Source organism: Phoenix dactylifera, chromosome 6 (genome assembly GCF_051530095.1).
Source record: "Phoenix dactylifera cultivar Ajwa chromosome 6, Ajwa_hap1_PhDact_Kaust_v1.1, whole genome shotgun sequence".
Lineage (NCBI taxonomy): Eukaryota > Viridiplantae > Streptophyta > Magnoliopsida > Arecales > Arecaceae > Phoenix > Phoenix dactylifera.
Genome location: NC_143195.1, coordinates 35842085 through 35862697, shown reverse-complemented (window position 1 = coordinate 35862697; position 20613 = coordinate 35842085). Strand labels below are relative to the sequence as shown.

The 20613-nt window shown below is 42.0% G+C and overlaps 1 protein-coding gene and 1 pseudogene across 2 annotated transcripts; both read left to right on the top strand.

Moving 5' to 3' along the window:
• The first annotated feature begins 9451 nt into the window (after nt 1-9451).
• LOC120110789 (putative xyloglucan endotransglucosylase/hydrolase protein 30) lies at nt 9452-12365 on the top strand. Its single transcript, XM_039126386.2, has 4 exons — nt 9452-9754; nt 9842-9942; nt 10807-11015; nt 11552-12365. Exons 1-4 carry the CDS (start codon nt 9571-9573, stop codon nt 12069-12071), a joined length of 1014 nt encoding a protein of 337 aa, XP_038982314.1. The 5' UTR covers nt 9452-9570; the 3' UTR covers nt 12072-12365.
• A 4833-nt stretch (nt 12366-17198) lies between these two features.
• On the top strand, nt 17199-19357 carry LOC103717103 (uncharacterized; annotated as a pseudogene). The gene is made up of 3 exons (XR_015988279.2): nt 17199-17412; nt 17525-17943; nt 18650-19357. The product of XR_015988279.2 is annotated as an uncharacterized LOC103717103 (transcript).
• The last annotated feature ends 1256 nt before the right edge of the window (nt 19358-20613 follow it).

The following is a 20613-nucleotide window of genomic DNA, read 5'->3' as shown; positions in this document are numbered from 1 at the left end:
TCTCTATACAATACCTGCCCTGCAATCAAAAACACCAAACTGGGGAGTGAGTATATAAATACTCAGTGAGTGGAGTAGAGAGTACTATGCACATGAGACAGAATATAATCATGGCTCGAGATGAAATCTCAAGATCAATAACAAGATGAACATGATCTCAACATAGAGAATATGGAGTAAATCATCAATATCACCACAATCAATATCAACTCATCTGAAGCATATATGGAATAATCAAGTAAACATATATGCTACTCATGAATATGCTCAACAGATCATAATACTGGAACATACAAATCAGGTGTCAATATGCTGAAATCATCACTAGACAGCTATCGGGAGGTGGGTTTTACGCCCCAGGCGAACCAGCAACAACTCCCTACTGCCATATGCATATATCGAATATGACACCACACCAATATGTAAATCATCACTAGACAGCTGTCGGGAGGTGGGTTTTACGCCCCAGGCGAACCAGCAATAACTCCCCACTGTCACATGCATATGCAGGATAAGACACCATGCCAATAATATAAATGCTAGATAGCTATCGGGAGGTGGGTTTTACGCCCCAGGCGAACCAGCAATAACTCCCCACTATCACATGCATATGCAGGATAAGACACCACACTGATCATGTAAATGCTGGCCAGTATCCAGAACAGAAATCCATCTCACATCTACATACTAAACGGCACCTCGCGGGAATTCTACATCCGCGGAAAGCCATACTGCACCTCGCGGGGTCTTACTATGCCCGGCGGCAAGCAGAATATAAGTCGTAGGACCGGCCGATCCTACGCCTAGGGCCGTGTCCCCCCCTAGGAAGGGACTGGGCTCCGCCCACCCAGAAGGCTACTATGTGCACAAAGGCCGATGTTCAACCCCATCGACTATAGGTGTCCTGCAGATACTGCCAAGCCATGCATAAATGCCATAATGCACCCTCCCAATACTCTACTAAAAAGGAGTATAATCAAGATTACCACTTACTCGATCATGACCCAATCATAAACTAACATCAGGGTTAGGAGTGAGGGTCAAGGAAGTGCAATACAACTCAATATACCACTAAAAAGGCTCTACAAATCTTTGAAATGGAGGAAATAAAATCAATTTACAAAAGAAGTTATTTCACAATTTGGAACCAATTTAATTACTCATAAAAGAGTATAATCAAGCTACGACTCACAAGTCTTTAAAATAGAGGAAATGAAATCAATTTACAAAAGAAATCATTTCACAATTCGGAATCAATTTGATTACTCATCAACCCCTCGTAATTCCTCTCAATGTTCCCTCAAATGCATGTACAGAATAATCAAGCATAGAGAATCAAGATTATAGAGAAATCTACTACAATATCAATCAATATGCTCAAGTGGAATCAATTCACACTTGGCGACATTCATGAAAATGAATTAAGGATGCTCATGGTGCAAAGTACATGACTCCCACTCACTCGGCCACGACCCAATTATAACTAACATTAGGGTTGGGAGTGAGGAATCACGGGAGTACAATGCAACTCAATATACCATGAGAAGGGCTCTACAAGTCTTTGAAATAGAGAAAATGAAATCAATTTACAAAAGAAATCATTTCACAATTCGGAATCAATTTAATTACTCATCAACCCCTCGTAATTCCTCTCAATGTTCCCTCAAATGCATGTACAGAATAATCAAGCATGGAGAATCAAGATTATAGAGGAATCTACTACAATATCAATCAATATGCTCAAGTGGAATCAATTCACACTTGGCGACATTCATGAAAATGAATTAAGAATGCTCATAGTGCAAAGTACATGACTCCCACTCACCTGTCAATCCGGCACAGCCCTGATACGCCTCCAAAAATCTACAGCAGGCAGTGGGGAACTTCTTCCTCTTGTTCCCTAGCTTCTTGCCCAACTGTGACATGCATTTACAATACATTTAGTCTTGTATCAAGGGCTATAATCTACGTGCCAATTATAACATAGGAAACTTTAATTGATTCAACTCCCCTGTTCCCTAAATCTTTTCTTTTCTTTCTTCTTTTTCTTTTTAATTAATTAACTCACCATTTATGTGTATTAGGGACTTCTTTGCATGAGTACAAGGTTCCTTTTTGCTTGATCTAGGCTTAATACTCTATTATAGCATGAAATCCCCTATTTTCCACCCGGATGAACAGTAACCCGAACTGACAGTGGGTTACTTCATCCCGGTTTTGATCCACTTTCAGGACTCCAAATTTGATGAAATTTTTATCTAACATTCTACACTCATAGAGGATTCCAAAGAGATAACATGCATCATCATCGGAGGCCGTTTGACCCCCTAAATAATTCGCCGAAGTTGGAACTTCGACACAGTTTTTCCGTAGTGCCGGAAAAATTTGTCAAAATCCGATTCTTCCTCTTTTAACCGCCTCTACAACCCTTATCCGACCCCTCTAGACTATATCCACCCTTTGTATAGCCTAATGTCATCAAAAGACTAGATAGGGATGGATATTTACCTTTTTCTTTTTGGAAATCGAGGTCCTTGCGTAGAGGGGAAGGAGATCTACGTTTTTCCCTTCAGCTAGAAGTGCAACCGGGATCTCCTTCCTCTTTCTTTCTTCCTTTCCTTTCCTCTTCCTTTCTTCCTTTCCTTCTTCTTCTTCTTCTCTTTTTCTTTCTCTCTGTGTCGTCTGAGAACCCTCCCCCTCTCCTCTCTGTTTCACTCCCGTGAGCCAGCTCAAACCCTCCAATTAAATCACATCAAGATACTATTCACCCTTTTTTAATATTATTAAATTCCCATTTTGCCCCTAACACTTCAACATATCTACGGTTATGCCATTAACTTTTGATTCCTTCCAATTTTACCCTTACCACTTCAATGCATCTACAACTATGCCATTATCTTTTGATTCTTTCCTATTTTACCCCTTATATTAATTGAAAAGGACTATTCTATCCCTTTTTATATAAAAAAAATATTTTGGGGTTATTACATTTAGGCTCTGATACCACTTGTTGCCCAGATAGACAACCCAAGAGGGGGGGGTGAATTGGGTTTTAAAATAATTTGGGTATTTAAAACGATGTGGATAAGTAATTAAAACTAGTGTAAGTTATTTAATTAATTACTATGTGCTGTGAGTGATATGAAAGGAAGAGGAATAGAGACACGCAATCACAAACACCAAGTTTTATAGTGGTTCGGAGCTAACCCTTGCTCCTACGTCCACTCCCCAAGTCTCACTTGGGAATTCACTATAACCCCCTTGGATTACAGCCGGTTGTTTTCCAAGCTCACAACCAAACTTGTTGTTTTACGAGCTCACAACGAACTCGGTCGGTTTTCCCAGGCTCACCGACTAGAACCACCCCGATTGTTTTCTTGGGATCACAATCGAACCCTTACACACGTTGGTTTTACACTCGGCTCACCAACCAACCTCAATCCCCTTGATTCAATCCCCCGATTGAACCAAGCAAATACAATGTGTAAATAAAAAGAAAAAACAGAAAAATACAGCTTCTCAAAAGCAGATAAAAGACAATATGAACAATAAATGAAGTTAAGAAGCCTCAAACGCTTTTAGGTTGGAGAAGAAGAATGGCTTCTTAAACTTCTGGTCTCCTCTTGAGTGAGTAGTCGACTTGAATGCAGGAGGAGAAGGCTTTAATTGCTGGGAAGATGTAGGTGGATGCAGTAAATGCAGATCTTCCTCTTTTTCGTTGAAGAACACGTTGCAGAGCTTGAATGCTTGATTAGTTGGAGTGGAATGGTTCTTCTCTGCCTTGCTACAGTCTTCTGTGGCTATTTAAACCAACCCCTACGGAAACTAGCCGTTAGAGAGCTTTTTCTGCCCGTTCTGCACACTCTGCGCAGCCTGACAATATGTCCGTTGGTGGGTTAGAGTCGACTCGCGCGATCAGGAGTCGACTCGGCTGTAGCGGGAGTCGACTCAAGCTTTTCCGGAGTCGACTCGGCAACTGTTCCAGATTTGAATTAAAGTTGCCTTCACGACTGGGAGTCGACTCGTCTTGACCTGGAGTCGACTCGCCAACTTCTGGAGCTGACTTAGCAATTTCGGAGTCGGCTCATCCACTGAAGTTCGTGGATCCAATTTTGAATTTGATCCACTCGAGTCGACTCGACTGTCCTGGGAGTCGACTCGAATCTCAGAGCCCGAACTCCCGATTCTCTGTCTTTTGGCTCGTCCAGTCTTGGAGTCGACTCGAACTTCCTCGGAGTCGACTCGGCTCTCAGTTTCCAAAACTTGGTCTTTTGCCTTTTTGATGTGAAGCTGTCTTGGAGTCGACTCGAGCTGTCTGGGAGTCGACTCGAATCTCAGAGGCAGTAACTTGGTCTTCTGTCTGTTGATGGTCGCGGAGTCTTGGAGTCGACTCGCATATTGCGGGAGTCGACTCGAATCTCAGAGTCCGAAAATTGCTCTCTGACTTTTTCTTGTGTTCCTCTGAGAGTCGACTCTCACCTTCTTTGGAGTCGACTTGCCATCCATCGGAGTCGACTCGCGTTTCACTGGAGTCGACTCGAATCTCAGACCCGAAAACTGCTCTCTGACTTTTTCTTTGTGTTCCTCTTGGAGTCGACTCTTACTATCCTGGAGTCGACTCGGTGAACATCGGAGTCGACTCGCGCACTTTGGGAGTTGATTCGTTGACAGGTTCTGAGTTGAAGCTTTCTGTTCTTCTGTCTGTTCTCAGTCGGAGCCGACTCGTACAGATCTGGAGTCGACTCGAGCCCGTGCCAGTGAACTTGATACGCTTGGAGTCGACTCGTGATACTCTGGAGTCGACTCGAGTCTCAGACTTTGGTTCAAGCTGTCTTCTTAACTTATCCAAAAATTATGAACCAAGTCTTGAGACACTTAGACAAGATTTTCACTGAAACACTTAATTGAATTCATTAGTAAACAAGAAATATACTCAATTGCTTTGATCTCATCAAAATCAAATAGGGTTTTAATCAATCACTCCACAACCCCCAATTAATACTCCCTCCCTCCCTCCCTTCAGCAATAAAGGGCTCGTTTGGTTCGCGGGAAGTATTTTCTCTCCTAGAAATATGATTCCTAGAAAATAAATTCCTAGAAAGAGGATGCCTAGGAAAGTGCTTTTGGCATGTTTGATTGACTATGAAAAAGTGACAAATTTCCAAAGTGCTTATTTTTGGTTGGCCATCCACTTTTCTAGAAAAGTTATGTATAATTCCTATTATGCCCTTAATAAAAATTAGGTCTTTAATGCCTCTCTAATATTTTTTTAATGCTAAAGGGATTTTTTGGAAAAAAGTAAAAATGGAGTGATTTTTTGGGAAATATGGAAATCATACTCTCATGGAAATACAACTTTTCCTTCTCTCTCCTTTAAAAACTCCAACCAAACAAGAAGCATCTCATTACTTTTCCATTGACCACACTTTTCTCCCTTCTTTTCCCGCGGCATCTCTCTCTTTCTCTTCCCATAGCATGTCGTTGTCTTACCCAATTCGGACAGGCAGCCATTACTTCGCTGCAACCACCACTGTTTGCTCTTCCTTGGTCTTGCCAGCAGATATTTGTAACAATGGGGGACTAGAAAGTTGAACTCTAGCTGGGCTAATTCATCATCAGCTTTTGGCTGTATAAGTTACAAATAAAAACATTAGCGAAGCTCTAATGCCGTTGATCAATCCCTTAAAATGAATGGCTATCTAACAAAGAACAAAATCACAAATCGTACAGCACGGAACAAATCACAATATTATCAAATATATGTTATGACATCTATCAATAATCACCCCAACCCACCAAAACAGAAAGAAAGAAAACACCGTAGCATGTACACTAATTAAATCTGGTAATTGTCTAGCAACTGATTATATCTATTTTAATAGTCCTAGCCAAAGCCTCGCCCGTGTGGTGTGCTGTAAAGGAGGCGACCCAGTCCATCGCACTGTTCATCTCCCGAAAGACATGCATGGCACTGAAAGTATCACACTCCTCCAACAGACGGCAAATGTCATGGATCAGAGGATGCAGATCCGTCCTGACTCGCCCGCTCTTAATCCAATCGATCACTATAGCCGAATCACCTTCAAGGAAGATCCACCTCGCACCCAGATGCACTTTAACATGAACAAGGCCCTCCCATGCTGCATACAGCTCCACCACTGAGCTTCTATGGACAAAACCTATTCAGTAGATGCGCATAATGCTCACTTCAACAAGATACTTCTCTCATATGCAGCAGCATAATATCTTATTCAGACGGTCATGTACAGCCAACGATAGACATGCAATTAGATGATATAAATTAGAGAAAAATGCGAACATTGATAGAAGGTATCAAGGAAAATATTACCGATGAATGTACCACATTTGGAGTATGGCTTGCTCCTTTTTTCCTGCATTGCTTTCTGCCGATTCCCATAGAAGCCAAAGTCGTCCAATGTAGAAGTCTTCGAGGAATAGCTATTAATAATGTTCAACATCTCAGTACCTTGGGGAAATTTTACTTGATATTAATACAGCATAAGAATTTGATTAGAACACAAAATATATCATATGCAAATAAGGTAATGCTTGAAAAGATTAAAGAAACTATCACAAAATAATTAGGAAAACTTAGTTGGGCAGACCATATAACAGTTATCCAGACCCAGTTAAAAATTCCACAGCTCAACTCAAAATCAACGAATAAAAGAAAGCCATAATAAGAGTTGACATCTTAAACAATTTGGGCTCGTTTGGTTCGCGGGAAGTATTTTTCCTCTGGGAATCAGATTCCTAGGAAAGTACTTTTGGCATGTTTGGTTAACCATGGGAAAGTGACAAATTTCCAAAGTGCTTATGTTTGGTTGACTATCCACTTTCCTAGGAAAGTTATGTATAATTCCTATTATGCCCTTAATAAAAATTAGGTCTTTAATGCCTCTTTAATGCTTCTTTAATGCTGAAGGGTCTTTTTGGGAAAAAATAAAAAAGGAGTGATTCCCATCTCATGGAAAAGTAACTTTCCCATGTTTCTCATGGGAAAGACTTTCCCATGAAATGTGGGAATCATATTCCCATGGGAATACAACTATCCCATCTCTCTCCTTTGAAAACTCCAACCAAACAAAAGGCATTTCATTACTTTCCCGTTGACCACACTTTTCCCCCTCCTTTTCCTGTGAACCAAACGAGCCCTTTGTGGTATCAAAGGGTTTATTGAAAGTATCCTTTTATATAGATGCCTTACTACTTTACCGCCGGAGAGAGAGAGAGAGAGAGAAAGAGAGAGTATTAATTTGGAGTTGAGAGGATGAGTTAATGTGTGATTGTAAAAACATATCTCCAAGCCTTCTCCAATCTCCAAGATGGTTGGCCGCCAGCTTATTCCACCGCCCAAACCCTCCCTTCCCCCTTGCCCCAGCGAATGACTATTGGGCTGGTCCGCTGTACCTGATCCATCTAATAAGTAGACCCACCTTAGTGTCTCCTAGACAGCTGTCGGTTTCGAAGCCAATTCGAACTTATCCTCGTTTTTGCGTTCTATACAGAATAAGACTTATTCCAGCCCCGTGGTAGGTCAACCACCCTCGTGAAGCGTACCGTCATCGGGTTCGTTCAAGAGGCCGGGTCCACGCGTCCCACCTGGCGTGTCACTTGGCCCGTCGCAAGCCGCGTCAAGAGGTCGGCGCCGGTGGGACACGTGAGAGCAGCCCATCGGTGGGTCCAATAGAGTTGGTGCACCCGAATTATTTTAAAAATACAAACAATAATTAAAAAAGAAAATTTCTCTACTGGTCTTCCTCCCGTATATATAAATTGCATTGCCAGGCAATAAATATTATGCATGCGGAGCTTTTATAACAAATCATCTCTTTTTTTTTTTCTCGAAACTTTTCTTTAAGTTTAATTCTGAGAGAAAGCCATCAATCTATTAAGTTATATTGAAGGATTTTGTTTCATTCATGAGGGGAGAAGAAGCATAAAGAATGAGACGAGACATGGCGGCTTTGGTTTGAGGGTTTGGTTGATTGGAATCTTTGAGGCAGTTGATGATATTACCCCTCCTTTTATAATAATACAAGCGTAAATATAAATTATTGACTTACCTTTATTATATAACCATGTTGAAGGCTACACAAGTTTTATTTTAATTTTTTTATATAACCATGCAGAAGGATAACCCCCCTTTTGGGACCACCGAATGACTTTCTTGCCAAACGAAGTAATTTAAACAACAACAATAACAACAACAACTAGCCCGTGACATCTATTTAACGCCAACTTTGACAGCAGGACATATATATTCTCTATGATCACTCTTCGCATATTAGCCACTGGATGGGCCTCGACATAAATAAACAATGAAATGAGAGCCATTGATCGGATGGTCCCGTGGGTGCAAAACATTTATTCCCATGGTTGGTATCATCTGATGTTTAGTAAACTTATTTGCATCGAAATAAGAAAAAGTCCAGAAGACCCAGAGATTATTAATAAATTAACGAGGGGTTCCGGAAACTGCTACCTCCTACTACTCCACCGCCAGCTCTTTTGAAGTTTGAATGCTACCTGTTTACGTTATTTAAAAGGAAGGGTGGCGTCTCCTTATACGTTTTGTGTTGCTGTAGATAGAGGCCACTATTTCTTAAATAGTAGGACATAGTTATTAAACAAAGTTACATCATTATCGAACGAACGGTGGGGGGAAGCGTCTCCGTTAATATTTCCTAACCCTCAGCATCTTAGCGGATTGCGACGGAGATTATGATTCGCTGCAAAACTTGTAGAAAATTACTGATATGATTGGTGGGAAAAAAATGAATTGCCTAATGATTTGTTGGACGGTAGACTTAATGTCTTAATCAACATCTAATTATTATCTCGGCGAATAGGATGTTCTGGTTGTTTCTTTCGCCGAAATAGCCGTGGATGGCATCCAGCACAGATCTCGAAGCATGTTAAATGGTTCTTCCAACTATCTGCATGGATCTCAAAGCGATCGTTGTACGGTCTGATGATGGTTTCGTGCGAAGGAACGCGGCCGCCTTTCTTGTCGGATGCGCCAACTCTCCCCGGTCGTCCGTTATTGCAATACTAAAATGACTATATTACCCTCTCAGCAGTTCCAATGTGAACGGAGACCATGCCGAACAACGAGGATCCTATGAGGGCAAATTTGTTAAGGAAAATTTAGTCAAAGCTGGACACCGGAGCAGGTTCACGTCATTTTCCATGTACCCGAGAACGAGACCTTCCACCGAGATCCTCCACAATGCTCTCCAACTTTCCCTGATCAGGAAGAGGACACCGATCCAACGGTCCAGATAGAAGGATGGATTGATCATGGTGGCAATCTCGTAAATATCGGGAGGGAATCAGTGTCTCAAACGGGTGGTTGCCAGATCACGCGGTCCAGCTTCAATTGTGCTACGGGAAAATAAAATATTCGATCCCAAAACCTTCCATCTCCGTCCATTCCCTCTATAAAGCCGAGGAGACGCGAGACCGGGAGAGATCGAATCGGAAATACTAGAAGCGGAGAAAAAAAGAAGCACAAAAAAAAAGGAGTTTGAAGCAAAGATAACGGCGATGGCGATTTCGAGGTTCTTGACGGCGCTGGTCTTCTTTTTCCACCTTGCGACGGCGACGGCGTCCGTCTTCAACGTGACGACTCTCGCCTTCGACGAGGGCTACTCCCACCTCTTCGGGGAGGGCAACCTCGCCCGTTCCCCAGACGGCAGGACCGTCCGCCTCCTCCTCAACCGTTACTCCGGTAATTCTTCTTCTTCTCCGTCACCCTCTCTGTTGCCGTCTTGGTTGCTTCTCCGTCACTTATCGGGTATGTTATTACGATGATCAGGTGCGGGTTTCATATCATCCGATCTCTATCACCACGGCTTCTTCAGCGCCTCCATCAAGCTGCCATCCGATTACACGGCGGGAGTCGTCGTTGCGTTCTACGTGAGTAACGCCGTCCGTTTATTCCTTCTTGTATCGTTTTATTGGTCCTCCGATATAGAATTTGCTACCGTTACTGTTAAATGACGAATTGCCCTTCTCCTTCGTCACGAGCCATCCTCATTCTTCTTTCTTAATATAAAAAAAAGGGTAAAGTCGGCGTTCTAGTTGGTCGCCGAACCACGGCCGGGGCACCATCAAGTGTTGGGATCGAATTGAGCAAAGCTTCAGGGATATTTTGGTCATTTGGCGTCCATATTTGATAACTGGGTGGCAGGTGGAATTATATGTCTTCGATCATGGACACGTAGTTAACTTGATTGGGTGACGCATAAAAAGTTGGATAGCATGTTCATGTTTTCATGTTTTAATGTTGGTTGGCATTGAAACCCATATCTTTGAAGGCTTCAGAGAGCAGTAAATGGCACATGGACCTTGCAAGTTGCAAGTCCAAAAGGCTGCGTGTTGAACTATTATTCCTGTCATTATTAATTTATTATAGCTTATAAGTCGTCATCTGTACGTACCTTGTGCAACCCAACCCATGTGTTCCCATAGTCGTATGCTCCAACTTTGCCATGAAGTAGAACGAGCGAGCAAGATATATGGCTAGAAGTATCAATTAGAAACTTAAAAACAATGCTCTCCTTGTCAACTTACGTGTGACAGTATATATATTACTCAAAACAGGTGCATCAACTTTTTAGTATATGTATACAAATAAAACTAGTTAAGGACATGAATGTAGACATATATTATGGAGTTGATTGTGTATTATGGAGTCGATGTTTAAATTATTGGCTAGATCTGATTGACGACTATGCTTAATGGGATGTTTCTTTTCTTGCTTTGGATCCAATATTGCAGACGTCTAATGGGGATATTTTTCCCAAGACGCATGACGAGCTGGACTTCGAGTTCTTGGGCAACATTAGAGGCGAGAAATGGAGAATCCAGACCAATGTCTACGGCAATGGCAGCATCAGCCGGGGGCGAGAGGAGCGCTACATCCTCCCCTTTGACCCCACCAAGGAGGCCCACCGCTACTCCATCCTCTGGACCGCCACCCACATCATGTATGTCTCTGATCCCACCCTTTTATGATACATGTCTCGGGTTTTTGCTGCAATAGCTGGGAAGTTGCAGCCAATCGCAAGCCATCCCCTTCTTTTGCGTCTACCAAGTTACCCTTTTACCATGCATATATTGCTTACGTCGATTCGTCGTGCACCTTGTATTAGGACACTGTTATAGGGCCACCGTATAGCATTTATCCTTTTGAGCTCATCTTCATCAACTTTATTCTTAGGGAATGGTCGAAAGAGTTCTTTTATTTCACAAAAAACCGACCAAATTAATTAAGACTCGAGCTGATAGATAGTCTTCATTATTGCAGCAAGTTTTCCCAAGAAATACCAACGGATGTTTATTAAACAATAGTATTTCGGTCTTTTATGAGCAGATAATCTTAACCATGCAACTTCCACGTCCACTATAACATTTACTCCCAAATCTCGATTGTTTTATAAATTAGTTTATCTAAATAAATCTACAGAAACAATAACAACGTCTGATTTGATCTTGTTCTGTTGATTTGTTGATTGATGCGTAGCTTCTACGTCGACCACACCCCGATAAGAGAGGTTGTCCGGAGCGACGCCATGGGTGGTGAGTACCCATCCAAGCCCATGTCCGTCTACGCCACCATATGGGACGGCTCTACGTGGGCCACCGCCGGTGGGGCGTACAAGATCAAGTACAAGTACGCCCCCTTCGTGGCTGAATTCTCCGACCTGGTCCTCCGCGGCTGCCGCGTCGATCCCATCCAGCAGCTGCCATCCGCCGAGCACTGCACGGAGGCCGACGCCGAGCTCATGGCTGCCGATTTTGCCATCTTGACCCCGCGAAAGCGCGCAGCCATGCGCCGATTCCGCGAGCGTTACATGATCTATTCCGTCTGCTACGACACACTTCGGTATCCCAACACCCTACCCGACTGCAGCATCATTCCCTCGGAGCAGGAGAGGTTTTGGGCGTCGGGCGACACCAAGTTCCGACCCCGCAGACGCCGGTCCCGGCGCCAGAGCCGTTTGCCGGCCGCTTCCGACCCCACGAACCAGCCGGATGTCTGAAGTAATCATTGGTTTAATACGTCACAGTAAGGTTGTCGGACATATTCTTCTCCATGTCATTATTGGGTACATTCGAGTAGGGTCGGCGTTTGGTTTGCCTGGTTGTATTTATTTACTATTTGTTGATTCGATTTTTGGTAGTTTTTATTTGAAGTTGGGTCAATGTAAAGGGGCAGTTGGCGCTTTAGGTTTTTGATTCATTTCAGATGGATGTGTACGTAATAATTATAAATAAACCCAAGGGTTAGTTCATGTACTATATAGTTTATTTATATGAGTGCAGAAGTTGTTGGATGGTCTTGAAGAGGTGCATGAGTATAGCCGTTTAATTTGTTTGGGCCTGTGCTATCTTCTAGTTTTTGTCTTGGAGGAATGTTATTAGACACAATAGAGCACCATCTGGGGCAGATATCTGCTTTAAGCAAAGAGCAAAAGAAGCTAGCTCTGATTTAGGTCAAGAATAGCTTGTATCTCTTTGTGTTCAAGCCTGAGGTATGCTTGGCATGGCACGTGGTGCAAGCCAATATTATAGTGCTCGAGGGCGGCTCGGCTACTATTATTGGATGGATCCAGCAGAGTGTGGAAGGGGTAGGTGATTACCATCCACTCCTTAGAGATATTCGGACGATGGTAAGGGATGAGATGGCCTTGCAAGCTAGGCATGTGTATTGAGAGGCCAACGGGGCAGCAGATTTGATAGTCTTTTATGTGACTAACCATTCTGGAGAGACTCCATGGCTGGAAGAGAGAAGATAATCCAGTGTCTTTCGGAACTTATTATTTTTTATTTTTTTAGGTATATCGGTACCTGCTATATATGATACATTCGTTTTAGCGGGAGAAAAAAAAAAAAACTGTCCATGTATCCAATAGAGGACTTCAAATGACTCTACGGTTTGCGCATTGTTTGGCCATGTTGTACCTTGCAATAAAACATGGACAAATCAATCATTAAACGAATTTGGGAAAAGGGCATGATGTAAGCTGTTGATGTTATCCTCACATTTTTAGAAGAAAGAGTGGAGATGAGGTGGACCGTGATTAGATGATAGGGTGAATGTGGCGGGTTGGGTTTTGGCTAATCACTAGGTATAGAGTTAATAGGGAGTCGAAGCTGAGCTGTTGCCAGCTAATGAAATGGGGTCAGGAGTTGGGATGTCGCATGCAATCCGTGATAAGTAATTCCGAAGGACTTGGTCGGAAGATGGTATCCAACGTAACGCTGCGCAGACGCTCGAAGTAGGGAAAGTAGGGATGTCAGATCGAACAAGGGTTGTGGACCTTTCCCTGAGGCTCCTTTCATATTTTTGGTTTGAAGCACTAAATGCTTAACATTTCATAGGTTTGGGCACTAGGTTTTTAGGGTATAGGATAGATTCAAAGGAAGATTGTGGTTCCTAAAAATTTGAGATAATGGTCCCTCATTTATGAAAAATAATATATCTATCATCTTGGTGGGGGACCGAAATTAATCTCGACACCTTTCTGCTGATAGAGGATGAAAAAAAAATTTATGAAGTCAAGTTTGATAATCATAGTTACATATGAATTTTGAGATTTATTAATTAATTTTTTTAAAAAATATATAATAATGACTGAAAAATATTGACCGATGTGTTGGTGTCATTTAGGACTCGTTTAGTTTGCGGAAAAAGAAGGAAAAAAATGTGGTCAACGAAAAAATAAATAAATATTTCTTGTTTGGATGGAGTTTTTAAGGAAGAGGGATATAAAAGTATCATTTTTATGGAAATAAAATTTTCATGTTTCATGGGAAAGAAAAATTCATGAGGGACATGAGAAAGCTACTTTCTTACTGCTTGGAGACTATAATTTTTTTCTTCTCAAAAGTACTCTTAAGCCATTAAAATTCATGGATAAGATCTTTTCCTTTATTATGAGTATAATAAAATATTTACAACATTTACAAAAAAGTTAATGCTTAACCAAATATAAGCCACTCTGAAATATGTTACTTTTTCATAATTAACCAAACATGCTAAAATCATTTTTTCAGACATCATATTTTCAAAAATTATTTTTTCAAAAAAAAATTCAGTGGGAAAAAATCATTTCCATGAATCAAATGTGAGGAGCCGTGCGGGCATGTGTTTAGTCCCACATCGGTTATTTCCTAGGTAGATCTTGGGTATTTATACATGATCAAGGAACCAAATAATACATTTTGGCTAACCATTTTAGATGAGGTCATGAGTTGTTACAAATGGTATCAGAGCGGACCTGACCCATAACCTAGGTAGACTCGAAGATACTGCAGCACAGATCCATTAGAGCGACCACGGGCCGATCCCGATGTTTGTGATTAGATTTGAATGGATTTGAACTCTTAACCTAATGAGGACGTCAGAGCTTGAAGGAGGAGTATGTGAGGATCTGTGCGAGCATGTGCTTAATTCCACATCGATTATTCGCTGGATCGATCTTGAGTATTTATACAGGATCAAGAAATCCTAATAATATTTTTCGGCTAGCTATTTTGGATGAGGCCCTGAGTTGTTACATCAAATAAGTCCTTAAGTTAGATATCTCGAAAAGCATCACTTTATATTGGCCGAGATGATAAGAGCCCAGATTTTATGCATATATATTATGTTTGGTGAATGCTTGGTACTAATACAAATTGAAATCATGGTTTACATTAACACTTTGGGGAAGAACCTTGAGTATTTTAAGCTTGTTTAGAATATCACTAAACTTCAGTGACCCTCCTGGAACAAGTCTTGCAACAAACGGAAGTGGTGGAATCCATGGTTTGCGTAATTATAGTCGTCATGTTGAAAAAAAAAGACGAGATATATAAGGGTGGTTGTCCAAAGGGGCTCCTAGCGGTGCCCATTGCTTGGTAGCGTGTGACCAGCACTTTTGGCTCTACCCTTGTAAACGTCCTTGTCACCGCGCCGTTTGAAAAAGACCCCAAGGTCCAATAGGTCATGCCACTTTTAGCACGATTCCTCAAGTGTGAGTGGACGCCACAAATACTGCATTATTTGATGGCACTTCATCTTTACTATTCACTGATAGACTAAAAATAGTTCATAGGCTATGGACCGAGTTCATTTTTATACTATTTATCACAATCCAAAACTTTGCCCAAAAAGACTAGCCAAAAAATATTTTTTGAGTTCTTTAGTCATGTATAAATATTCAAATCTTTTCGGTGAATAACTGATATAGGACTAAATATACATCCGCAAGAGTCCTCATACTACCATTCATCCGCCTGACGATCGATAGGTGTACGTATAGTTTATCCTTCTTTTATGTGAAGCATACAGTGGGCTCTCTCTTTTATTCTCAATTTTTTTTAAAAAAAATTATGTGAGGATAAGAGTCCTGTAGTCAAGGGCAAGAACAGCAATTATCCCACATCTAGTTGCATAAGCAACTTCTATGATGCCGTTCAAGTGGTGCCCTGATTTTATATCAACAAATATTTTTCTTTTTGAGAAAAGAAAGAATGAGGTTCCACATGATTCATTTAAATTACAAGAAGCAAATTACATAAAATTTTCAAGGTTATTTCTTTGCGACCAGTTTCCTCTTTCCTACAAAAACTTCTTCAGCCTGCTACTTTATCATTCTGTGGCAGAGATTGAAGCCCTTCTCGAAGGGCCTAAATCACAATTAATTTATCCAATTCATCATGGAAAAAAATTTGAAACAGAGTAATACTTTTTAGGCTAAATTCATATTTATGAGTTTTAAATCCTGAAATTATCAAAACATATAATACGTTAGAAGAGTGTGCTTCTTCTCCAAAAATATTAATCGTAACATTATGAAACAAACTATTAGGATTTTTTTTTCAGTGCATATAAAATACATGCAAGCAAAATGCATCAATATATATCTTTTTCAATCTCAGAAGCAACTGTAAGAAGGCCTTAGCCCTATATGCTTAAAAGGAATACTAAGCATATAATGGTGGAGATCTAAAACACAAAAATGCATCGAGTGGGTTTGGGGTCAGGGGTGCGCGACTGAAAAGCAGTCGCTGCTTCACGATATTCGTCAACTACCATGGGAGTGCAGTTCCTACCTGACCATACATATTTATCGAGAGGCAAACTGTGCTGCTGAATGTATTGTCTCCTTTGCTGCTCATCACTCGAGAGGTTTTATTTAGACGGACCACGTGTCTGCACCGGGAGTCTCTTTGCAGCCTTCTATTTTCTGAGTTTATTGGCCGCATTCACACCCATCGAGTGTGAGAAGCTGTTGTACCTAAAAAAAAAACACAAAAATGCAAGAATAATGCTAAACTTTGGTTTACATCATGCCCAATGGGCTTAAAATCGCATGCCAGTGCAGCCCCTAGTCATGTTCGGGGCTTTTTTTTTTTTAGCTTTTGCTAAGGTGGGCAGGTTAGACTATGCGAGTACAGACACATCCAACAAAATCAAAAACAACACATCCCAGAATGCCCTGGGCAACTCATCATCCGAGATCCACAATGGGTTACCAGAATGATTAGCCACATAAGCGGCTACCCAGTCCGCCGCGCCATTGGCCTTCCTAAAAACGTGCTTTGCTTGGAACGCCACTCCGTTCCAGCCATCAACCAAATATTCTGAAGCAATGGGTGGTCCCCGTTTAGACCACACGGACCTCCTGAATCCACCCTATCACCGTGGCCGAATCACCCTCCATAATGATAGAGTCAGCCCGCAAAACGCGATGAGCGTTAGCGAATGCCCGCCTAAGTCGCTCGCAACTCGGCTCCAAAAACAGTGGTGTAATAGAGCTGATATCCATCAGCAGCCACCACTCTCGTATGCGAGTCCTTGATGACAAAGCCCGCGCCCCTTCTGTCCCCGCCATCCATAACCGACGGGTCACTTCAACCAAAGCTCAAACCTATCAAGCAACTTTGGAAGGAAAGTTCTGCGTACATTCCCCCCCTCAACGGCTAGTTTTTAGAAAGAAATCCTTCCCCTATTCCAATACAGGAAAGGTGTGATTTCCAGCCATACACCTCTCGGCCTCCAACGGTCATATTACCGTTGCACACCCCAATTCAAATCTTTTAAAAACCTCAGCACCTTTTTCCTCCCTTCCCCGCTTCCTTCTTTTAACAGGCATATTTCCCCACCTATTCAGGTGAGGATGAGAACCCGTTAGATCCCTCGCCTGTTTAGCTCTTTCGTTTTCAGTCTTCTCCTTTCTCTCCGAAAAAAAAAAAGCTTCTCTTTTGCTGGTGATGATTCTTTATTTTTCTGCGTGCAATGGTTTTGTTTTCCAGGTGACCTTTTCCTCCCGGCAATGGAAACCCCATCATCCATGAGAAGGGTCACATGGTCTCAGGCCTCCGCTGCCTCTCGTAAGCAAAAACCTCCCTCTTTATATGGGAAAGACTGGTCTTGCTCTCTCTTCTTTTTGTTATACGACTTTGTGGGTAATTCTTCTTGCTGCTTCCCTCTTTTTCAAAAAAGCAGAGAAGAACAAGAAAGATGATGCCTTTGCAAGCTCAAGAAATGGTGAGAGTGCGGCACTGCTCGACATCACGAACGATTCTCCCATCGTAGGCCTTGCGACGGGGAGCCTGATCGAGAAGACTCCTTCGTCTTGGGCGGTGAAGAGCAGGGTTGGAGCCAAACGGACTCCTGGGTCGGGCGAGGCGTTGCTCCGGGGCCAGGTGAAGGCACTTCTGCAGAAGGTAGAGGAAGAAACTGAGCTTGTCAATAACCATCCTTCGGGGCATCCAACAGCATCGTTCGGGGCTCTGTCGGGCCTTGTGGATTCATCGGCGCAGCAGCTTCGTGCCCCTACTCCAGGCTTGTTGAAGGAAGATGGTGTTCCGGATGATGCCAAGATGCCTTATGCTATTAGAGATGCCACAATTCCTCAGCAGGTCTGAATTACTTGTTCTTTTATATTTTCTTCCCTTTTTTCTTATTTGTTAGTTTGGAAATTACGGTTCTAAGTAACATTTCATTGCTTTGTTCCATGTTTTTTTTTTTTTTTGAATTATTATATAACTTGGTGCTGGAAATATTCGAGCTTTCCTTCAGTTGTTTTTCCTAATGCCTAGATGGTGGGCTGCTGAAATTATAACAAAAATCAACATGATTGCTGTTTTCCAAGTTCCCTTTGATCTTTTATTCTTCAAGTATCTTATTTCATATACATGGATTGCCGTTCTCGGTTATCCTCTCAAACTAATTCCACTTTGTCTATCATTCTTCATATTCATTCGTAGCTAGCCTTTAAAATTTCTTCCTCATTATTGAAAAAAAGAAGAATAAGAAAAGAGAATTATATTTCTATCTGTCAATTACAATGTAATACTAGAAGGTTGACGAAGTTTGATAAGACTGACTAAGTTTGGCACACTCAATCAATTAATAAATTCTAACACTCAATCAATCAATAAATTCTAACACTCATGTTAGTTAATTTTTTTATCTATTTCTTAATTACTCGGTAAGGTGCATCTCTAAAACTAATTTCACTTATTATGTCTATCATTTCATCTTGATCAAATTTTTACGTAGGATTTAAAATTCCTTCATCAAATTACTTAAGTACGTACTGTTTCATCTGTTTATCTGAAACAGGAGGAATCTCTCGATTTGCAAGAGTGTCTGATTAGCCGAGCATTGCTATTTGATGACTCCCCTGGGAAGTCAGAAATATCCGATGCTTCGACGATGTCGTCGTCTCTAACTTGCCGAGGGAGTGAAAGCAGCAGTAACCCAGAGAAATCACCCGAGGATGATGACATCTCTTCTATCCGGTCCCTTCAGGTCGGTGCAAGTATTGAAGAGGACGACGGCGAAGATATCGTGGAAGACGAAGAGGAAACCTACGACGAGGAAGCCGAAGAAGATGTTGTTGATGAAGAAGACGGTGAGGTTTTCAACAATTTGTGTGAAGGTCTGAGCAAGATGTCGGTGCAGGAGGTGGTGAGATTGCCTGAGTTCACTGGCAAGCACACACGGTTCATCTACAACAGCGACGACGAGATCGAAGGTCAAGAAGCGGAAGTCGGCGCAGGAGAAGGCTGTTTCGCCGAATGTTTTGGTACTGAGGGGGCTTCCTGCACCTGAGGGGAAGCACATGCGCTTCCCGGAGGAAGAAGAAGACTGATATCTTGGACTTGTTGTTTTGGTTGTCTTTCCCTGACACCATTTTGACCGTCTTTTGTTTTGGTGTTTGTTAGTTCATATTCCAATTTCATTCTATTTTAGTTTTCATTCCTTCATCAAGCATTGGTGGTTCCAATTCTATTCTAATAAAGCAGCATTTTGGAGGTTTATATTTTAGACTGGAAACACAGATATTTCTCAAAAGAAAAGAAGAAACTAAAGCTGTTATTGCAGTGATTTGAAGCTCATTGTATTTACCTTCCAGGAATAATAAGGTAAACCACCATTTTATAGATGGTTTATGTTTTTCAGGATTCTAGATTCAAAGTGGTTCAATGGTACTACTGTTCCGCTGATTGAGGTGTGAGAGGTGCTCGGAGAAGGGGGGTTTGATTATGCCATTACACTATTTGAGAACTCCTAGTATTATCCTAGGGGAAGACTCAAGGACTGTCATCTGTTGGCTTACTAGAGCGCCGTTCGACCTAATTTTCTCTCATCTCACATTGGATGCCATCATGAGGGTCCCCTTGGATGTTTTGAGGGTCACCCCGGTTACTAGATGTTCTTCGTACTAATGTTACATATGCTGTATCTACTCTAAAGCCAGGTTAACAGGTCTTATCCCAGTTACGAGATGTTCTTCATACTGATGTCATATGTTGTATCTACTCCAAATAAGGCTACAAATGGGTTGGGTTGACCCATGACCTGACCTGACCCGATTCGGTTAGATCCGACCCGACCCATTTTAGAGGACCCGTGGGGCGGGTCGGGTTCTAAAATTGAACATGTTCTATTTTTTGGGCCGGATCTAGGTTTACTGAATATCGATCTGACCTGAACCCGATCCGTTTTTTTGGATCGTTTATCCAACGACCCGATCCAACCTAATCTGAAATTGGATTACCCATTTAGGCCTGCAGGCCCACTGGTGAGTACCGAAGCCCATCCACTGCTTTATTAAGCCTCCAACCAAGGCTCACCCAGAGCCATACGCCCCTTCGCTCTCTCTTTCGAATCTTGATCTCTTGAGTCTTGATTCTCCCCTGAGGGCTAAGGCTGAGGAACAAGTGGCGCTCTATTCTCCCATGAGGTCGAGTCCCGATTCTCTCTTGCCCCCCTCTTTTTCTTCCCCTTCTTCGCTCTCCTCTCTCCAGATAGCTACCAACCCGTTCCGATCTTCAATTGAGTTGGGTCTGGATCCAAAATTAAGACCTAACAAGAAATCGGGTCAGGTAGACCGACCCATTTGCACTTCTAACTCTAGGGCATCTACTCGTGCCACCTAAACAAAGAAAAAAAAAAGAAGAAGCGGCTCAGAGATCCCTTACATCCATTCCTCTATGTCTCCGTTTCTTGAAAGAAACTGTTGCTTGAAACAAGTTATCACATAAATAAACAATAACTGGGTTTTTATCCACGGAGTCACG